Genomic DNA, 17,589 nt, shown 5'->3' on the forward strand with positions numbered 1-17,589 from the left:
AGAATGTCAAGGAGTCAAGGTGACACATCTCAGCATCAGAATACACACCCCGTGTTTTCCATTGCAGACAAAAGAGCTCAGTCTTTCAGTTTGCAAACAGATATTTCCCCAAGCCCTGTGCACGCAAGCTTCCAACTCAAACCCTATGTTATAATTATTTTATAACAGTGTTTTGTGTCAGTGGTGCCATAAACATCTTTAAGGAACTCTGCAGCACGTTGGCTCCTGGTCTGTTGTGTGACAGTTGCAGACCAGAATATCAGGACCCAGCTAGGCACACCTGTGTGGTGCCAGGAGTTGAACTCGATGATCCTTATGGGTCCCTTCCAACTCAGGATATTCTATGATTCTATGATATACAGTTGCCACCTGCAACTCATACTTCATTCATTCCCTCTCTTCCAACTTCTGCATCATGTACAACATGAAACAGTCCTTTTTATTATACAGTGCTGTTTCAGTCTCAATACAGGATCCACCCTGTACTCTTTCATACAAAATAGCCTACAATCAAATAATCTCTAATTGCCGGTATATAGAACAGAGGAAGGAAGAGTCATGGGACAGTTTAAGCTTTTCTACCCTTGAAAAATACATCAGGAATTGGTACTGCTGTGGGAAGAAGACAAAAGTCTTTAAAATGCCCAGCTATTCATGCATTTTCATTTCTGGAGATTCTGCTTAAGATGGAATATAAATTTTATAGGTTTTATTATTATTATTATTATTATTCATAACCTATGCTCTCTTGCTTATGTCAGACATGTATTTTACACATTCTTATGTATGCCCTGTGAGCAGAAAATTCATCTTCAAATGCACATAATTCATCTCTGCAGCAATACAAAACGATCCTATTAACAGAATTGTTTTATGAACTTTAAAAGAAATTAATATACTCATACATGTTTTAATAACTCCTCTCACTGGCCTAAAAATTAGGATTTTTTTTTTCTAGGTCCTCTTTCATTGCAAATTTTGCCTTACTGCTCTGAAATTTTCAAAGATGAACTTTCCATAGAATCGTAGAATGGATTGGATTGTAAGGGACCAAGGGACCCCAGAGATCATCTAGTGCCAATGGCACTGCCATGGGTGGGGATGCCACCCACTAGATCAGGTTGCCCAGGACCTTATCCAACCTGGTCTTGAACACCTCCAGGGATGGGGCACCCACAACCTCTTGTGGCAACCTGTTCCAGTGCCTCACCACCTTCTGAGTGAAGAATTTCCTCCTAACCTCAATCTAAATCTCCCCTCTTTCAGTTTGAAGTAATTCCCCCGTGTCTTATCACTATCTGCCCAAGCAAAAAGTTGTTTTTTTAAGTCCCCTTTAAGAATTGAAAAGCTGCAATAAGGTCACCCCAGAGCCTTCTCTTCCGTTCTGTAAGGCTGAGGTACTCAACTCAACTTTCAAATCAGTCATTTAAATACCCTAACTAATCTCTCTACAAAAACTGGTTATAAGCACTTCATTTTCTGTAATGATTAAATGGGCAGATTACTTCTTGCTCTTTTTCCAAAACCACACAAATATTACAGTTTGCCAAAGATGATTGCATGGTATTATAATAGGTCAGGGAGTTGCAACATTTAAGAGACATAATAAAACAGCAAGTCTTAGGGGAAATGTAGACTTCATTTCTCAGCGGAGCCCCATCTTTGTTCAGACTTTCTATTCACCTAGAACTGGTTAGACATAACAGGTATAAGGCAGGTGTAAGTAGTAATGCAAGGCAGAAAAAGGCAAAGGCTACCTTTTTGTTTTTCTGATTTTCACAGTAAACACTCGAAAATGTATTTACCTGTTCAATTCAACCATCCTTCACAGCAACTTTTGTTAATTATGATGCACTTACACATGCCATTTCTGTAGCTACTACTTACCAATTACCATAAACAAATGAGAGAAGAAGGAAGCATAACACTTCCAAAAAGGGGAAAAAAAAGCTAGCACCTTACCTCATGAATGAGGGCTACCAACATTTGCTGGAAATTGTGTCCCCTGCTAGCCAGAAAGCGATTAATGGGCTTGCCATCTTTGCCGATATGAACTGGAAGATCGTAACACAGCAGCATGCCAGCTTAAAGTGGGAGGGAAGGCAAAAAGAAAGCTCAATAAAAAATACTCTTGATATAGTTCAGAAGTTTTACATGTGACAACTGGGAACCCAAGGAGATTATAAACTAAATCGAACCAACAATCTTAAAGCCTAAGTGGCATATGTAGACGTATGCAAGTGGCATAAGATGTCACTGTTTCTTAAGCAGATTCACTCTCAGATTCTGATCCAATAAATCATTAGATTAAAGTGCATATACTTACTTAAATCTAAGAAAGTGGCACCCTACCTGCAAGGCCTGGTGTCATTCCTGGTTGTTTGTTCCTCTCATACATCTTCAGCAAGAAATTTGGAATACCTGCCACAGTCTTCCCCTGGTCTGAGCGTGTGGCTGCTCCTCTCAAGGCGGAATGATACACACCACGGGGCATGTTGGTCATCTCCTGTTTCACAAGTGATGTTGCAAACTCTTCAAATGCTGGATAAAGCACAAAGAAGGGATCATAGAGGAAAGGCAACATCAGAGACTGATGACTGGGAAAACAAAAACCGTGGAAAACCCCAACTGACGGACATCTATACTTCAGGGCGTGTATGCTTAGATAATCCAGTAATGACACATTTAGAATAAAGCTCAAGGTCAAGGAACTGAGAACCCTTTGCAGGTCATTCTCAACCCATATTTGCTGCTGCTGCAACTTCAAGAGGCTCTGAATGTGTCTTATCAGACACTTGGGCAGAGAAGAAAAATAGCCTGAACTACTCTCTGAGCTGATGATTGTTTTCTTTTACTGTTACACTAGTTACACTGGCACAGGCTTGCAGAAGAACAAATGAGAAATTTAAATTATATTTCTCAACCTAGTAATAAATTTTGTCTTTGAAAACAGATTGTTCTTAAGGAGATTTAAGAGAAGTGCAATGAAAAGAGGGTAGACGAAAGTATAATGTGTCTATGCAAATGGGATACAGACAGAGAGACCATAGCAGTAGATGTTGTTTATTAGGTTCTGCGCTCTTAAGCCATTCATTTTATAGTCTAGCTAGGAATAAAGTTTACAGAATTAATATAAAACTACTGCTCATTTGTGAAGTCAATCTGAAGTACCTCTTAGCAGCTAAGAGCCAGCATTATACAAGCATCTTGCAAACCTGATATGTTTAGGAGTCTATTAGTGCTTTTATTATACAACCAAGTTTTAAGGGATTTTATAATAACCAGGCTTGAAACTTTTTCTCAAATCAGATGTAGCCCTGCGTTGACTAGAAACTTGAGAACATAGGAGACAAAACAGCATTCATTTGTCTTTCTTAGGTCCCAGAAATACCTCTCACAGCTTGAAATAAAGTAGGTTTATACTGGAGCTTCCTTAAATCTCCTACTTTCACTAAGTTACCTTATTTTTTGGCAATATTCTTTCCCATATCAACTTCATAATGGAGCAGTAGTCTAAATCTGATAGGTTTTTATATCATGGCAGGAAATGTACCTATATCTGTGGATTTTTTTTCTACATATAACGCCAACATATTTCATACAAAAAACCTCACAATGCATTTAGCAAATTTCACTACAGTGATTCAAGAAGAAACTATAACTCTTTGTCCTCAGTTCTCAATGATATATACTCTTCCAAGAAAACTAAATTTTATGACAGAAAAACACTACCCACTACCCAGAGCTTTTCTGTTTAGGGCAGTTACAGCAATAGAGAGAAAATCTGTAAGAGGCCAACTCTTTTCTTTCTCTGTTGTTAACTATCCACATTCACAGAGACACCCTAAGACAAGGAATACTCACTGTTGTTGCATTACTGCACTTGGTAGTCATGCCAAAGGACTGAAATGCATTAAAATCAATTCTTCATGCAAGAGATACAACCCAAGGATTTAGGCTGCCAGATAGAAAAGCACTGAAATATCTGGGTAGATTTCATGAACATCTACATGTGCAGCAAATGATAGGAAATCTTATTTTAAAGCTTGTAATCGGTCTGAAGGAAAAAAGACGCAACTTACTTTACAGAAACAAAATTCTACACAACTTTCCTGCAGAGATACGTCTCTGAATAACAATAATAAAACTAGTTGCTGTTTGAATTTTACAGTTTTGTTATATGTGATTTTTTTTCACTCTCTGACTAACAGGTTTCATTTCTCAGACATTCAGGACGAAAAACTACTGAAATCAAAAATAATCTGTAACAAAGTTCATCATACCTATTCCCATCCTTGTGGACTCTAATGCTTTGACACAATACAAATACTGAAATGACAAATCAGTTTTAAAGGAGTCTGAGGAAGATACTGCTCAAAACTTCGTTTTTCAGTGCTTCACATAAGCAGATAGCTATGGTAAACTGGAATTGCAGCATGTTCTAACCAATAGCCATAGAAAGTCTACCTTTACTTTGTTTTCTGATTTTTCTCAGCTCTGCTGCATAAACATGTCCTGTAGATTTGTAAGCCTGGACATTTTCCTCACACAGAGGTGGAGAAGTCTGTTAGGAAAAAAAATCCTGCAATTCAATAATAATGCCAGCACCAAGACCACCTTCTGTTTGGAGGTCTGTGCAGTTACCTTATCAGTTAAGTGTTCATCTCTTCAGAAAGAAGTATATGGAAGATGAAGAAAGTTAAAAATTTTCCTCCCCTTGCAAGGATTAAAGAGGGATGGAGGGAGGAAAAAGTAAAAAGCAATTTAGAGTTTAAGGACTCAACAAGGAAAAGCAAGAAGAGAGATCTCTAGAGGAAGCAAGTGCTTTTAGTTTATTTAGTGTGCCCTAGCAAGGACGTAAGGGTAAAGTTTGAGAAATGGAGACCTGGAGACTTTTCCTAAAAAGCACCTAGATCCTTCTCCCTCCAAGCAAGAAGATCTCAATATCATGTCACAACAAAATTCCACCAGGTATGATGGCATAGATTCAGCTCAAATAGAATTAAGACCTAGTGGCTCTTGGGGTATGGTTTCACAACTGTTCAGAAGAGTGAAAATTCACAACCTCTGCCAGTCACTAAAGCTTTTGTTCAGGTATATCACGTACATTATGCCAGTCTTCCCTGCAAACTTCCAGAATTCAATAATTAGGGGATATAGATTGTTTCTCTAGGTAAGATTGTATGTATTCCAGACTCCAATGCATGGAGTATCTCATCAACAGCTAAGAACCCTAACTGGAGGAAAACACAACAAAGATTAACTATCTCATTGCAGGTTGCAATCACAAACCAATCTCAGGCATTCTAACAGTGAAACAAAAATGCCTGTGTCCACGCACTAGTGTCACAATTTTCTAACTGGAAGTGGAAGATAGCATAAACTGTAGTAATTAAGTGAACTTAAACACAAAAACAAACAAAACCCCCACCAATGAACACTAAAGGTGATTCAACTGCCTAGGTGTCAAAGTAAGCACATCATCAAAACAACACCCCTTGAGGCATACTTCAGTATCAATATACATAACTAAAATTAAGTTTAGCATGATTATCTTCATTAATTCATTAGTTTTTGTATACTGCACTGTTTTAGTATTATCTGTACACAGTTAGAAAGCATGTGGTGCTCTTTATACTAGGAAAACTATTTTATAAAACACTAGGTTTTGTGAGTTTGGTTGTGATTTCTGTTGTTGTTGTTCTTTTGTTTATTTTTCTTCTTTTTCAATATAAAATATAGACTTGAATTTAAAAACGTCTGCACGGTCCTCCCTGTTGAAGTTGCACTTGGATGAAACAATGGCCACTTGGATACCAGAAGCAAATAACAAGCATCTGCCTTTTGCTATAGGACAAACCACTTAAAACAATGATTTTTAAATAACAATGTTTTTTTCCAACATCAGGACCTCTGACCTGCTCTTTTCCTAAGACTGGGTTGCAGGTTTTGATGTTGTTTGAAGTTTTACTTTATATTTTTTCCCTGTAATTTTTCAGATGACAGAAACAAATCAGGCTGCTCTTTAACATGACATTCCATTATAAGAAAGCCAAAGGCCTGTACAGTCATTGTTGTTACAAATCCGCAAAACAACCTTAAGTACTGAAAATACTATACCTCCTAAAACAGAAGCTGGTGTTAGAAACAACAGTTTGATATATGAAGAACCTGGAACAAAAAGGTCCAGCTCCTTCTCCTCCTCCTCTTCATTCATGTCTGTCTCTTCCAGTGGGTCAATTTCTCCTCGTGCCTGAATGATTAAAAAAAAGGAAATGTCAGCACAAAAACTCTGAATCCTCATTCATTTTCATAATTCCAAATGTCAAAAATGGCGACTAAATATGAAAAGTTCCCTATTCCATTAATTTCACTCCATTTCATTAATTTGAAGCTGAAAGAATTAAAGCTTTCCTTGTACCTAAATTAAATGCAGAATTGGTTGATAGAAATCACATGGGTACGTAAATCCATAATATCTGTAGTAATGAAATTGATCTTGACATTCATGGACTGAAATAGTATTACTAAAATTTAATTTTCATTCTGATTCTTCCAGCATAGAGAAAAATAATGTTTTATATTGGCACTTTAATACGCACAGAGCATTTTCAATTTAAAAAGATAATTTTATGTAAGTTTTGAGAATTTAAAGAACTACAACATATTCAAAATGCTTTCAACGAAAATATATTTGTTTTCTAACAAGTGTAAAGTAGCAGCACCGATAATACTGAAATACGCACTTAGCATTGCAGCAGCATTAAGAGCTTTTCCTCTTTCTATCTTGTGCTCTTCTACACAAAAGCATTCTTCATTTGCAAGGTTTATGCTCAACTCTTCTCGTTGATTTATATAAAGAAAGTATGGCTTTTAATTTTAAACCTGCTTGTTTGGGCCTTTTCATAATAGGCAGTTACTACTCCCAAACAGAACCAATCATATCATAAGGCAGGAAATAAAATCTTACAGAAATATTTACTACATCATAAAGTACCAATGTAGTACCAATTATTGCCCAGTCTATCTTACAAGGTTATTCTAAAAAGGAAGAAAATAATTCACATAGATGACCTTACATGTTCTTCTCCTTCTACTATTTCATTTTGTAAGGTTATTGAGTCAACTGATCAGACTGAAGTTCCAGATTTTAGCAGCCCTCTACACACTTAACAAATTCTCCAATAAATAACTTCAATTCCTTTCTGGCTGCCTTCATCAACAAAAAAGTACAATATCATGCTTTAAAAGTTCAAAACAAACACAGAAAAAGTTTTCAGCTTAGTTCCAAAGAAACACATCTCAAAACGACTTGCCCATTTCAGGAATATACTAATACTGTTCCATCTATTGCAGTCATAAAAAAGCTCCTTAGTGTCAAGGCTCGATTGCATGTATTATCAGAAGACCATAAAATGCAAATCAGGTGCCCAACAAATAACAAATAAACAAATAACCTGCTTAACTACTTAACTACTGAAAGAAGAAAATCTATCTTCTGACTGCTGAGCCCCTGCTTAGCCTCCGCTTGTAGCTTTCTTCTCTCATAAACCTTAGCTATGCTAATCATATGCAATACCATCCCATTTCATTAGCAGGAGCTCATTGTCCTTCTATGATGTTCCCAGGGTTGTCTCATACAGATGACACGCCCTTCTAAGAAAATACAACGCATGTAAGCTGGAAGCGACATGTCTTCTGTGCTAAACATACAACATTGCTACCTGTTCAGGAAGGTGAAGAATTGTATGTTCTTCAGAGCCAAACGACGAGAGTGCTTTGTAGGCTGAAACTGCTACAATAGCATCCTAGAAAATTAGCAGAAAGAAAAAGAAAATCACAAGCATAGCGTATGGCATTGCTATATACTGGGAACCACAGACTAAAAGCCTAACCACTGAACACTGAAAAAGAATAACTGTATTTTTTTTTCTTGTTTAGACAGCAATGTTTTCCTGAGGAACTCTCCAAATTTCTTGCTTAGTTTTATATACCAATGGCAACTAAATACCAATTATATAGGCCCTGATATCATTCCAATTGCTATACTCCATTACTGTATTAAGTGTAAGTAGAAAAATGAACTACGTTTAGAATAAATTTCTTTGGTTCTACTAGCCTTACAGCTACAATGGCCCAGCACTCCCACTGTTGCAATACCCCACCAAAGAAATCAGTTGTACACACCTGTGTAGTTGGTCTGTGCTGACCTATACATGTTGTACTTACCTAGTTAGTTTAAAGCCCTGTTTTTGGCATTTTCCAAATTGAGTTAGTTATCACAGCTTCAGCTTAACCAAGAGCTTTACCTTGTCAATGCTGAAGTCTACCAGGAGAATCAAACTACTTTGGTGTTGCAATTTTTATTGGGAGTTGTATATCTCAGGACCACCAGTTACCTACCACTTTTCATGTGCATCAAACTGCTTCAAAACCAGTGTTGAACAGTGGATGACAAGAAGAAAATAAGACTGCTGACACTGATAACCTTTTCTTGACAGAAACGTATAAAACTTAATATTCAGTTATTAATATTTTCATTTGTTACCTACCTTGTTTTGTGTGTTTTTCCAAAGGAAGCTTAGAACTTGAGCTTTGAATTTCTATGAAAGCAAACAACACATGAATTAAGATTTTCTTTAAGCAAATAAGCAGTTGAAATAAAGGCAAGTTACCTTACACAATCTGCTGCTTCAACATGTACTGAATTAGGAAAGTGGAAGGGGCACAGGTCTGAACTATAAACACGCTCACATGTCCTTACATTCTGGGAAGGGGGAAACATCTGATCAACCTTACAATGGAATTTCTCGCCTAGCTCCTCAGATTCATTAATACAAGCTAAAATCATGAAACTCTACGGAAATTAATTGGGCAGGGGGTGCAATTTTAAAGATAGTCAAAAATAAGCAGGCACTTATAAAACTCATATACAAAGATACATGAAAAGAAAAAGCATCACCTAAGTCCATGGGTACATACCTCATATTCATTTGTATTCACTGTTAATGAGGGAACCAGAGCAAACAATTCATTCAGTGCTTTTAAAATAAGGGGTCTTGTATCACAACTCAGCTTTGGTGACAGAGCATTCCACGTAGAACGAATGCAAACAACCTGAAGGGAAAGTTGGAGGCATCATTAATAACAGCAATCCCAACCTGCATGGCACAACATTTGCTTCCAGCACTTGCTTTCTTTCCTCCTACTCAGGAATATGAATTAATATAGGCTGCATTAAAAACAAACAAAAAAACCAACCAACCAAACAAAAAAAAGCAGCTCCAAGCATGTTAAAAATACATTTGTATTAACCATCTCACAATGTATATACTGATGTCATGCAATAATACTAGATGAAACCTCATCAGATAAAGCAGCTATCCAACAGGAATAAATAGAGTACTGCAGCAGTACAAATAAAGCTGCAGATGCAGAATCCATCTTCTTATAACACAACCACTTGACTTTAGTTAGCTTACGAGCAGGCTGTCTCTGGAGTTCAACAGGATGGAGGCAGGGGAAGCTATGTTTCTCAGGAGCCCTCCAAAACAAAACGTCCTTAATGTTTAAACACAACCAAATCTCAGTGAATTTGTGGAACAGAAAGGAGGAATGTAAAGCTGCAGGAATCCAGAAGGCATTGAAAAGAAGTCAAACTAAAATAAACACTAATACCATAACTTCATGAGCCCTAAACTAAGCAGTTCATTTCTTGATCAACTGACATTAAAGGAAAAATGAACCACAAACATGAAAAAAAATCATTCTGTGAGGAAGACAAACAGTAACATCATGCTTTTAACTGTTAACTTAGAAATACTGTAAAACTGGTTGTAAATCATGGAATTTATTTTTATTCTATTAATTTATTAATTTGGGGTCTTCTAATTTGCATTCCAAGTCCTCAGCAGACAGTAGCTAGCCTGACCCTTTTAAATCTCCCCTTGCAGTCCTATTAGGGGCCAGAAAGTTACTTTGCATTAAATAGAAGCTGATAGATAGAAGCCCCTCAGATATGTTTCTGCAATCCCAAGATATTAGTTCATTAAAATAAAAATCAACCACACCAAAATTTGGGAAATGCAGCTAAAACAAGGAGCATCTGCAGGCACCCATCCTACAAAGAATCCAGTATAAACTGGAAATTTATGCTCTTGTAGTTTTTTCAATTCAGAATGCCAATAGGGCTATAGGACAAATGTACCCTGGAAAGCAAAGTACCTTGTCATTACAGATAATGAAATCCAATACTCAGAGCACCTTGCAAGGTGTGATTTTGAGGCTGATATTTTTTCAGCTTAGAAAGCATGGATGAAAAAATAAATCAATTCCTCTAACAAAAAGGTAACACCACATTGAAAGAATTCTACCTTGCTCTTTAATACCTGTAGGGAAAGCTAAGTAATTAAGTTTCAAAACGTAACAGTCCTGGGGGTTAGGTGGCAAAAAAAGACCATCAGAAAAGAATTCTCATTCCCATCCAAGATGAAGTGGAAAGTGTTACAGCTATGCTAAGCTAAAACTATGCTAAGTCTTATGGATCTGCACAACAGATATATAAATATGTATATATCTTTATTATATACTCTAATAGCCAAAATTTATGTAAGATTCAGTTCCATTTGAAGAACTTCTTCCCCATTCACATTCAGCACTTGATATGCAATGGCAAATCTCTCGACTTTTTCGCCCCAGCCAGCTCCGACTTTCATGGCTCACAAGTGCATTATAAATTACATTTTCATCAACCCTTGTATTACAGTGTTGTTTCACAGAAAAAAAAAATATTGGTTCTATTTATTAAGTCAATAGATAATTCATTCCTATGCAAGGTACTTGGAAGAATATTCTGGAAACATGCTTCATTTTCCAGGCCTCAATACAAAAAGATATTCTATTTTCAGCATAGCTCTAAATACATGAACAGTCTCACTAAATATGAGATCACTTTTTGTGCTTAAGTTCATAATTTTTCTTATGTACTTTACCAAATTATCTGTAATTCAAAGTCATGAGTCTATATAATGGTTAGCAACTACTCATTAAGGCATTTAAGATGCTATGCCTAGAAATTCAGAAATTCACAGATTATTAGTATGAAATTTTACAGTAGAGAGAGAGATTAAGTTTTTGAATGATAAGAAAGGATTAGGAAGCAGGCATTAGAATTTTATTTTCTTAGAGACCTTGGAAGAATGAAACTGCTTTGATTTCTCCGAACTGTAAAAAGGAATACTGACAGAAAAGATGCACAGTTGTACTACATTCCTGCATGTAGTTCGTACTGGGTAAGAGTTTGTCTTAAATATTTACAAGTTATTTCATTATTTGTTTCCTGATTCCTCTTTGCCATAAGACCTAATTAATAGACAACTACTGGATTGCTGACGCATAAGATCATGCAAGTCACCTTTTTTGTGTGTTCATGTGTTTCTTGTATTCAGCTTTGAGAGCTTAAATCAGACTCTAAGACCTCACATGAAAAGATCCGCTTTCACTCTCCAGCTAGAGCACAATGATTTCATAAACTGGTTTCAGAAGCTGGTGCAGAGATACTGAGCAAATAAGGGATGTCATCCAGAAGGACCTTGACAGGCTTGAGAGGTGGGTCTATACATACCTCGAGACTGGTGTGACCGGCAGAACTTTGGGTTCTTTGATCACGGGAAGGTCTATGCTACACAGGGCCTGCTGGCACCAGATGGGATGTGCCTCTCTCGGAGAGGGGTAAGGATCTTTGGTCAGGAGTTGGCAGGGCTGATAGATAGGGCTTTAAACTAGAGTCGAAGGGGGAAGGGGCTAAAACCAGGCACGCCGGTGAAGACCTAAGGGAAGGTACGCTAGAATCAGAGGGGCTGGGTGCCAGTGAGGTCCTTCGGGCAGATCCACAAGGTGCTGAGTGTAAGGAGACGCACCTGAAGTGCTTCTACACGAACGCACGCAGTATGAGGAATAAAATGGATGAGCTAGAAGTCCTGGCCCAGTCCTGCAACTACGATATCATCGGCATAAGCGAAACCTGGTGGGATGAGTCCTGTGACTGGGGTGTTGCGATAGATGGTTACAGGCTCTTCAGGAGGGACAGGCAGGGTAGACGAGGTGGTGGGGTGGCGATGTATGTGAAGCAGGGGCTGGACTGTGTGGAACTTCAGGTCGGAGATGGCAAAGTTGAGAGCCTCTGGGTAAGGATCAAGGGACGAACGAATAAAGGGGATGTCGTTGTGGGAGTCTATTACAGACCGCCTGGCCAGGACGATAGCGCCGATAAATTATTCTTTACAGAACTAAGAGAGGCCTCGAGATTAACTCCCCTTGTCCTTATGGGGGACTTCAACTTGCCAGACATTAACTGGGAGTGCCACACGGCTGACACGAGCAAGTCCAGGAGGTTCATGAAGCACCTAGATGATAACTTCTTGGTGCAGGTGCTAACGGAGCCAACTAGGAAAGGTGCCCTCCTCGACCTGTTGCTAGAAAACAGAGAGGGTCTGCTGGGAGATGTGGTGATTGGTGGCTGCCTTGGTCAAAGCGACCATGAAGTGGTTGAGTTCAAAATTTACAATGACAGAAAGAAAAGTGCCACCAAAACCTCATCCCTAGATATGGGGAAAGCGGACTTCAGGCTGCTCAGGGAACTAGTCAGCAAGGTCCCCTGGGAAACTGCTCTTGAAGGCCTCGATGTCCACCAGTGCTGGTCATTCTTTAAACGATACCTCCTAGAAGCACAAGATCAAGCAATTCCTAAATATCGCAAGTCAGGCAGGCGGGGCAGGAGGCCGGCGTGGCTGACCAGGAACATTCTAATGGAGATTAGGCGGAAACAGAGAGTGTTTCGCTACTGGAAGGAGGGCCAGGTGTCATGGAAAGAATACAGGGATGCCGTTCGTGTTTGTAGGCAGAAAATTCGTGTGGCCAAAGCACACCTTGAGTTGAAGCTGGCTGTGTCTGTGAGAGAAAATAAAAAGGGCTTTTTCAGATATGTGAATGGAAAAAGGAGAACTAAAGAATACATAGGGCCGCTCCTTGATAGGGAAGGTCTCCTCACAGACAATGACATAGGCAAAGCAGAGACGCTTAACGCCTTCTTCGCCTCTGTCTTCAATGCCGATGATGGGCTTCGGGACCCAGGGTGCCCTGAGCTAGAGGACCGGGACGGTGGGGATGACAAACTCCCAACCGACCCTGAACGTGTGCGGGATTTGCTACTCCACCTGGATCCCTACAAGTCCATGGGTCCGGATGGGATTCATCCCCGGGTGCTGAAAGAGCTGGCGGACGTCATCGCGGAACCTCTCTCAATTATTTTTCAACGATCCTGGGAATTTGGAGAGGTCCCGGTAGACTGGAAGCTGGCAAATGTTGTGCCGATTTACAAGAAGGGTCAGAAAGAAGACCCTAGCAATTACAGGCCTGTCAGTCTCACGTCAGTGCCTGGTAAAATCATGGAGAAGATGGTTCTCGAACTTATTGAGGCTCACCTGGGGGACAAAGCAGTCATTGGTCCCAGCCAGCATGGGTTTGTGAAGGGCAGGTCCTGCCTAACTAACCTGATTTCCTTTTATGATAAGATCACCCGTATGATGGACCAAGGGAAACCAGCTGATGTGATTTTTTTGGACTTCAGCAAGGCTTTTGACACGGTTTCCCATAGGATCCTACTGGACAAAATGTCCACCATACAGCTAAATAAAAACATCATACGATGGGTGAGCAATTGGCTAACGGGCAGGGCCCAAAGGGTTATGGTAAATGGGGCTGCGTCAGGCTGGCGGGCGGTCACCAGTGGTGTCCCTCAAGGCTCCATTTTAGGGCCGGTACTTTTCAATATTTTTATAAACGATCTGGATGTAGGAATAGAAGGTATTTTGAGCAAGTTTGCTGATGACACCAAACTTGGAGGAGTTGTGGACTCGAATGAGGGTGGAAAGGCCTTGCAGAGGGATCTGGATAGGTTAGAGAGCTGGGCGATCACCAACCACATGAAGTTCAATAAGAGCAAGTGCCGGGTCCTGCACCTGGGACGGGGAAACCCTGGCTGCACGTACAGACTGGGCGATGTGACGCTAGAGAGCAGCCTAGAAGAGAGGGATCTGGGGGTCGTGGTTGACAGCAAGTTGAATATGAGCCAGCAGTGTGCCCTGGCGGCCAGGAGGGCCAACCGTGTCCTGGGGTGCATCAAGCACGGCATCGCTAGTAGGTCAAGGGAGGTGATTGTCCCACTCTACTCTGCGCTGGTGCGGCCTCACCTCGAGTACTGTGTGCAGTTCTGGGCACCACAGTATAAAAAGGACATGAAACTGTTGGAGAGTGTCCAGAGGAGGGCTACAAAGATGGTGAAAGGCCTGGAGGGGAAGACGTACGAGGAACGGTTGAGGTCACTGGGCCTGTTCAGCCTGGAGAAGAGGAGGCTGAGGGGAGACCTCATCACAGTCTACAACTTCCTCGTAAGGGGGTGTCGAGAGGCAGGAGACCTTTTCTCCATTAACACCAGTGACAGGACCCGCGGGAACGGGGTTAAGCTGAGGCAGGGGAAATTTAGGCTCGACATCAGGAGGGGGTTCTTCACAGAGAGGGTGGTTGCACACTGGAACAGGCTCCCCAGGGAAGTGGTCACTGCACCGAGCCTGTCTGAATTTAAGAAGAGATTGGACTGTGCACTTAGTCACATGGTCTGAACTTTTGGGTAGACCTGTGCGGTATCAAGAGTTGGACTTGATGATCCTTAAGGGTCCCTTCCAACTCAGGATATTCTATGATTCTATGATTCTATGATACCTCATGAAACTCAGCAAGGGCAAGTGCTAGGTCCTGCACCCCAAGGTATTAGTTCGTTAAAATAAAAATCAACCACCTGCACCTGGGTCAAGGCAATCTCAAGCACAAATACAGGCAGGGCAGATTAGAGAGTCTTCACTCTGGGAGTGGTGAGGCACTGGAACAGGTTACGCAGAGAAGCTGTGAATGCCCCATCCCTGGAGGTGTTCAAGACCAAGTTTGATGGGGCTTTGGGCAACCTGGTCTGGTGGGAGGTGTCCCTGCCCATGGCAGGGGGGGTGGAATTAGATGATCTTTAAGGTCCCTTCCAACCCGAGCCATTCTGTGATTCTGTGATGATATTCTATGTGGCTGTCCCACATCCACTTCTCCTGATATAAGTTTTATCAGAAGTTTTTTTTTTTTTTTTAAACCATTCATCTCTAACTCTTTATTAGGTAAATTTATCTGTAGGACTAATGTACACTTGATATGAAAAAAGAAGCAGTCAATTCATCAACGAGCCTGTTTCTGAGAGTTGACAGAGGAGGATGTTGCAGTATCTGGTAACACTGAGAACTTTCAGGGTGAGGTGTTCAGAATGTTTCTATGTTAGAAGAGTTGCTGCCATCAGTGGTGTCTTCAGTATTCATCCTATCTTCAATAAAGCTGAAAGACTAAGTCTTTACTACTACTTAGCTATTCAACACAACTTATTCAATTTACTTCATATAGTGAAGAAAATAATGAGTACCTATGCACACTGCTAGTGTAATTACAGCACAGCAGTAACAAGATTGGCTCTACTTAGCTTTTCCTGGATATAAAAATAAGCTTTACCTGGTTTATTTTTGTCTTTCAGGATCTGTATGATGGTTCAATGAGTAGTCAATACAATATAATCTTTGGCACTTCTAGGCACTAGAAAATGAGTATAAGATATTCAGCCAGTTGTGTAGTTCTAGCTGAAGTCCAAAAGGTCACAAAGAGAAGTGCTTGTATTCCATAGGAAAACAGACACTATTATGGGTACAAAAAGTTGACCATTTTTCCTTGCAAGATTTTTCCAGTTGCCAATATTTTCTCTCTGTAAGGAGCAATATATTCTAGTGAAAACTTCAATAATTTCCCAGCAGCATTTGATCAAATCCCACACTGCTCCCTGTGGAGAATTTCACTTTTCAGATGTTGTCACTTTGTCTAAAATAATACTGTCAGAGTAGTTATCTGTTGCTACTATTTATCTTTCAGATTTCAGACAACAACAATGGAGCAAAAAGCCACAAAGCAAAAACCAAACAAAACCAAAATAAACAAACACGAACACCCAAACCCATAACAATGCAGGGCATAGACTCAAAGTCTAAAAGAAAAAAAAAAAAGTATATACTGAGCCTTTTAAAGGGGAAACATACCAGAACTGCAAATTAAAACCTTTCCTTAAACAATCAGTGCAACTGCTACAAAATTTTTTTCCAGATCTATGAAATTAAAACAAAACAATGGAAGACTCAGAGACAAATACAAATCCACCCATATAATGAAATTAAATGAAGAGATGTTTATTAACATATTCCATAAAAGCATTCAAAAAGACAGTTTTAGCATTACTCCGCATTGAGAAAAACAACATGCTCAATATCATAGCTAATTGCTGAATTAAGCAGTCATTTCACTGCCTGCAAAGAACACTTTAGAGAACAGTTTCAAAAACTGGAGACGCCTTTTGAGTTGAATCAATTTATGAATTGAAAACCCATGGGAATATTTCTATGGTAATGAACACTGAAGGCTAGAAACAATTAATCTGACTACATTGGGAGTGAAAACGATGCCTCCCCTTCCCATCTCTTGAAACACACTATTTGCAAGAATGAGAAATATCTCTTCAGTACCCAGAAGAACAGACATGTCTATTAACACAGTAAGTTCTTACTAAACTTATCTTGAATTTTTAACTTGGTAATGAGCTGATTGTCTGGAAACAGAAAATACACCTTGAATTAGGAACAGAAATAAATTTGTATACTAGTGGAGTCTGATTAAAGGAGGACTACTAAATGATAACCTAACCAAGACAGTTTCATTTAATTCTCTCCTAGAGTATCACACACATTATCCACTTTCAGATAACAGGTAAGAAGACCATTAAAAAGGCAATCTTCCTAACCGAAGTTATATGACAACCATATAACTTCGGAGCTCTCAGTACTTCTGGTACAAATATAAAACAATGCACTGTGTTTTCTTGTTATACTGAAGTTTTATTTTAAAATGGCAAGCTTACTTCTGGACAACCTACTAAACAGAAACGTATTTGCTAGAAGGGAAAAAAATAAAAGCTAAGATTTCCTGATGTCAAAGAGATAAAATGCACTCCTACTTCATGTGACCTACTGCTCTAAAAGTAGCAGATAAATAGCAATAGAAATAATGAGAAGCAAGTTACAAGGAGCAAGTTACCTCTCCTGTTAGGTGGATTGTGGACCACAACACTTGTGTAGGAGCAGTTCTCAAGGTTGTGGTTGACACAGCTGATCACTCCATGTGACCACTAGCATGCATAGTGCGACAATTATCATCTTACAGCCTATAAATTTTCTATCCTGAGGTAGCATCATATAAGAAGAGGGCTTTTCTCCTTTTTTTTTTTTTTCAGTCAAGACATTTATTCTGCTCAAAACTTAGGGCATTTTGAAAAACTGACCAAACCAGGATTGCTTTCTAACCTAGAAAACACAGTTGTGAATAGCCCTTATTTAACAGCTTTCTAAACAACTCCATCACCTCTTAGAAACCTTGAGATCACTTACTAGCGTATGCAAAAAAGAA

General features: G+C 39.4%; 1 protein-coding gene across 5 annotated transcripts in view; it reads right to left on the reverse strand.

The window, feature by feature from the left end:
• The window catches only part of FOCAD (focadhesin), a 120,238-nt gene that overhangs the window by 43,118 nt on the left and 59,531 nt on the right, over positions 1 to 17,589 (reverse strand). For all 5 annotated transcript variants that reach the window (XM_048073499.2, XM_066987607.1, XM_048073498.2 and 2 more), the window contains 6 exons: positions 8,983 to 9,117; positions 8,553 to 8,603; positions 7,725 to 7,808; positions 6,121 to 6,253; positions 2,353 to 2,541; positions 1,963 to 2,084 (listed from right to left, as the gene is read on the reverse strand). In XM_048073499.2, coding sequence (XP_047929456.2) covers positions 1,963 to 2,084; positions 2,353 to 2,541; positions 6,121 to 6,253; positions 7,725 to 7,808; positions 8,553 to 8,603; positions 8,983 to 9,117 — 714 coding nt within the window. The remainder of the gene's footprint in view (positions 1 to 1,962; positions 2,085 to 2,352; positions 2,542 to 6,120; positions 6,254 to 7,724; positions 7,809 to 8,552; positions 8,604 to 8,982; positions 9,118 to 17,589) is intronic.

The sequence above is a fragment of the Anser cygnoides genome, chromosome Z (assembly GCF_040182565.1).
Source record: "Anser cygnoides isolate HZ-2024a breed goose chromosome Z, Taihu_goose_T2T_genome, whole genome shotgun sequence".
In the NCBI taxonomy this organism is placed as follows: domain Eukaryota; kingdom Metazoa; phylum Chordata; class Aves; order Anseriformes; family Anatidae; genus Anser; species Anser cygnoides.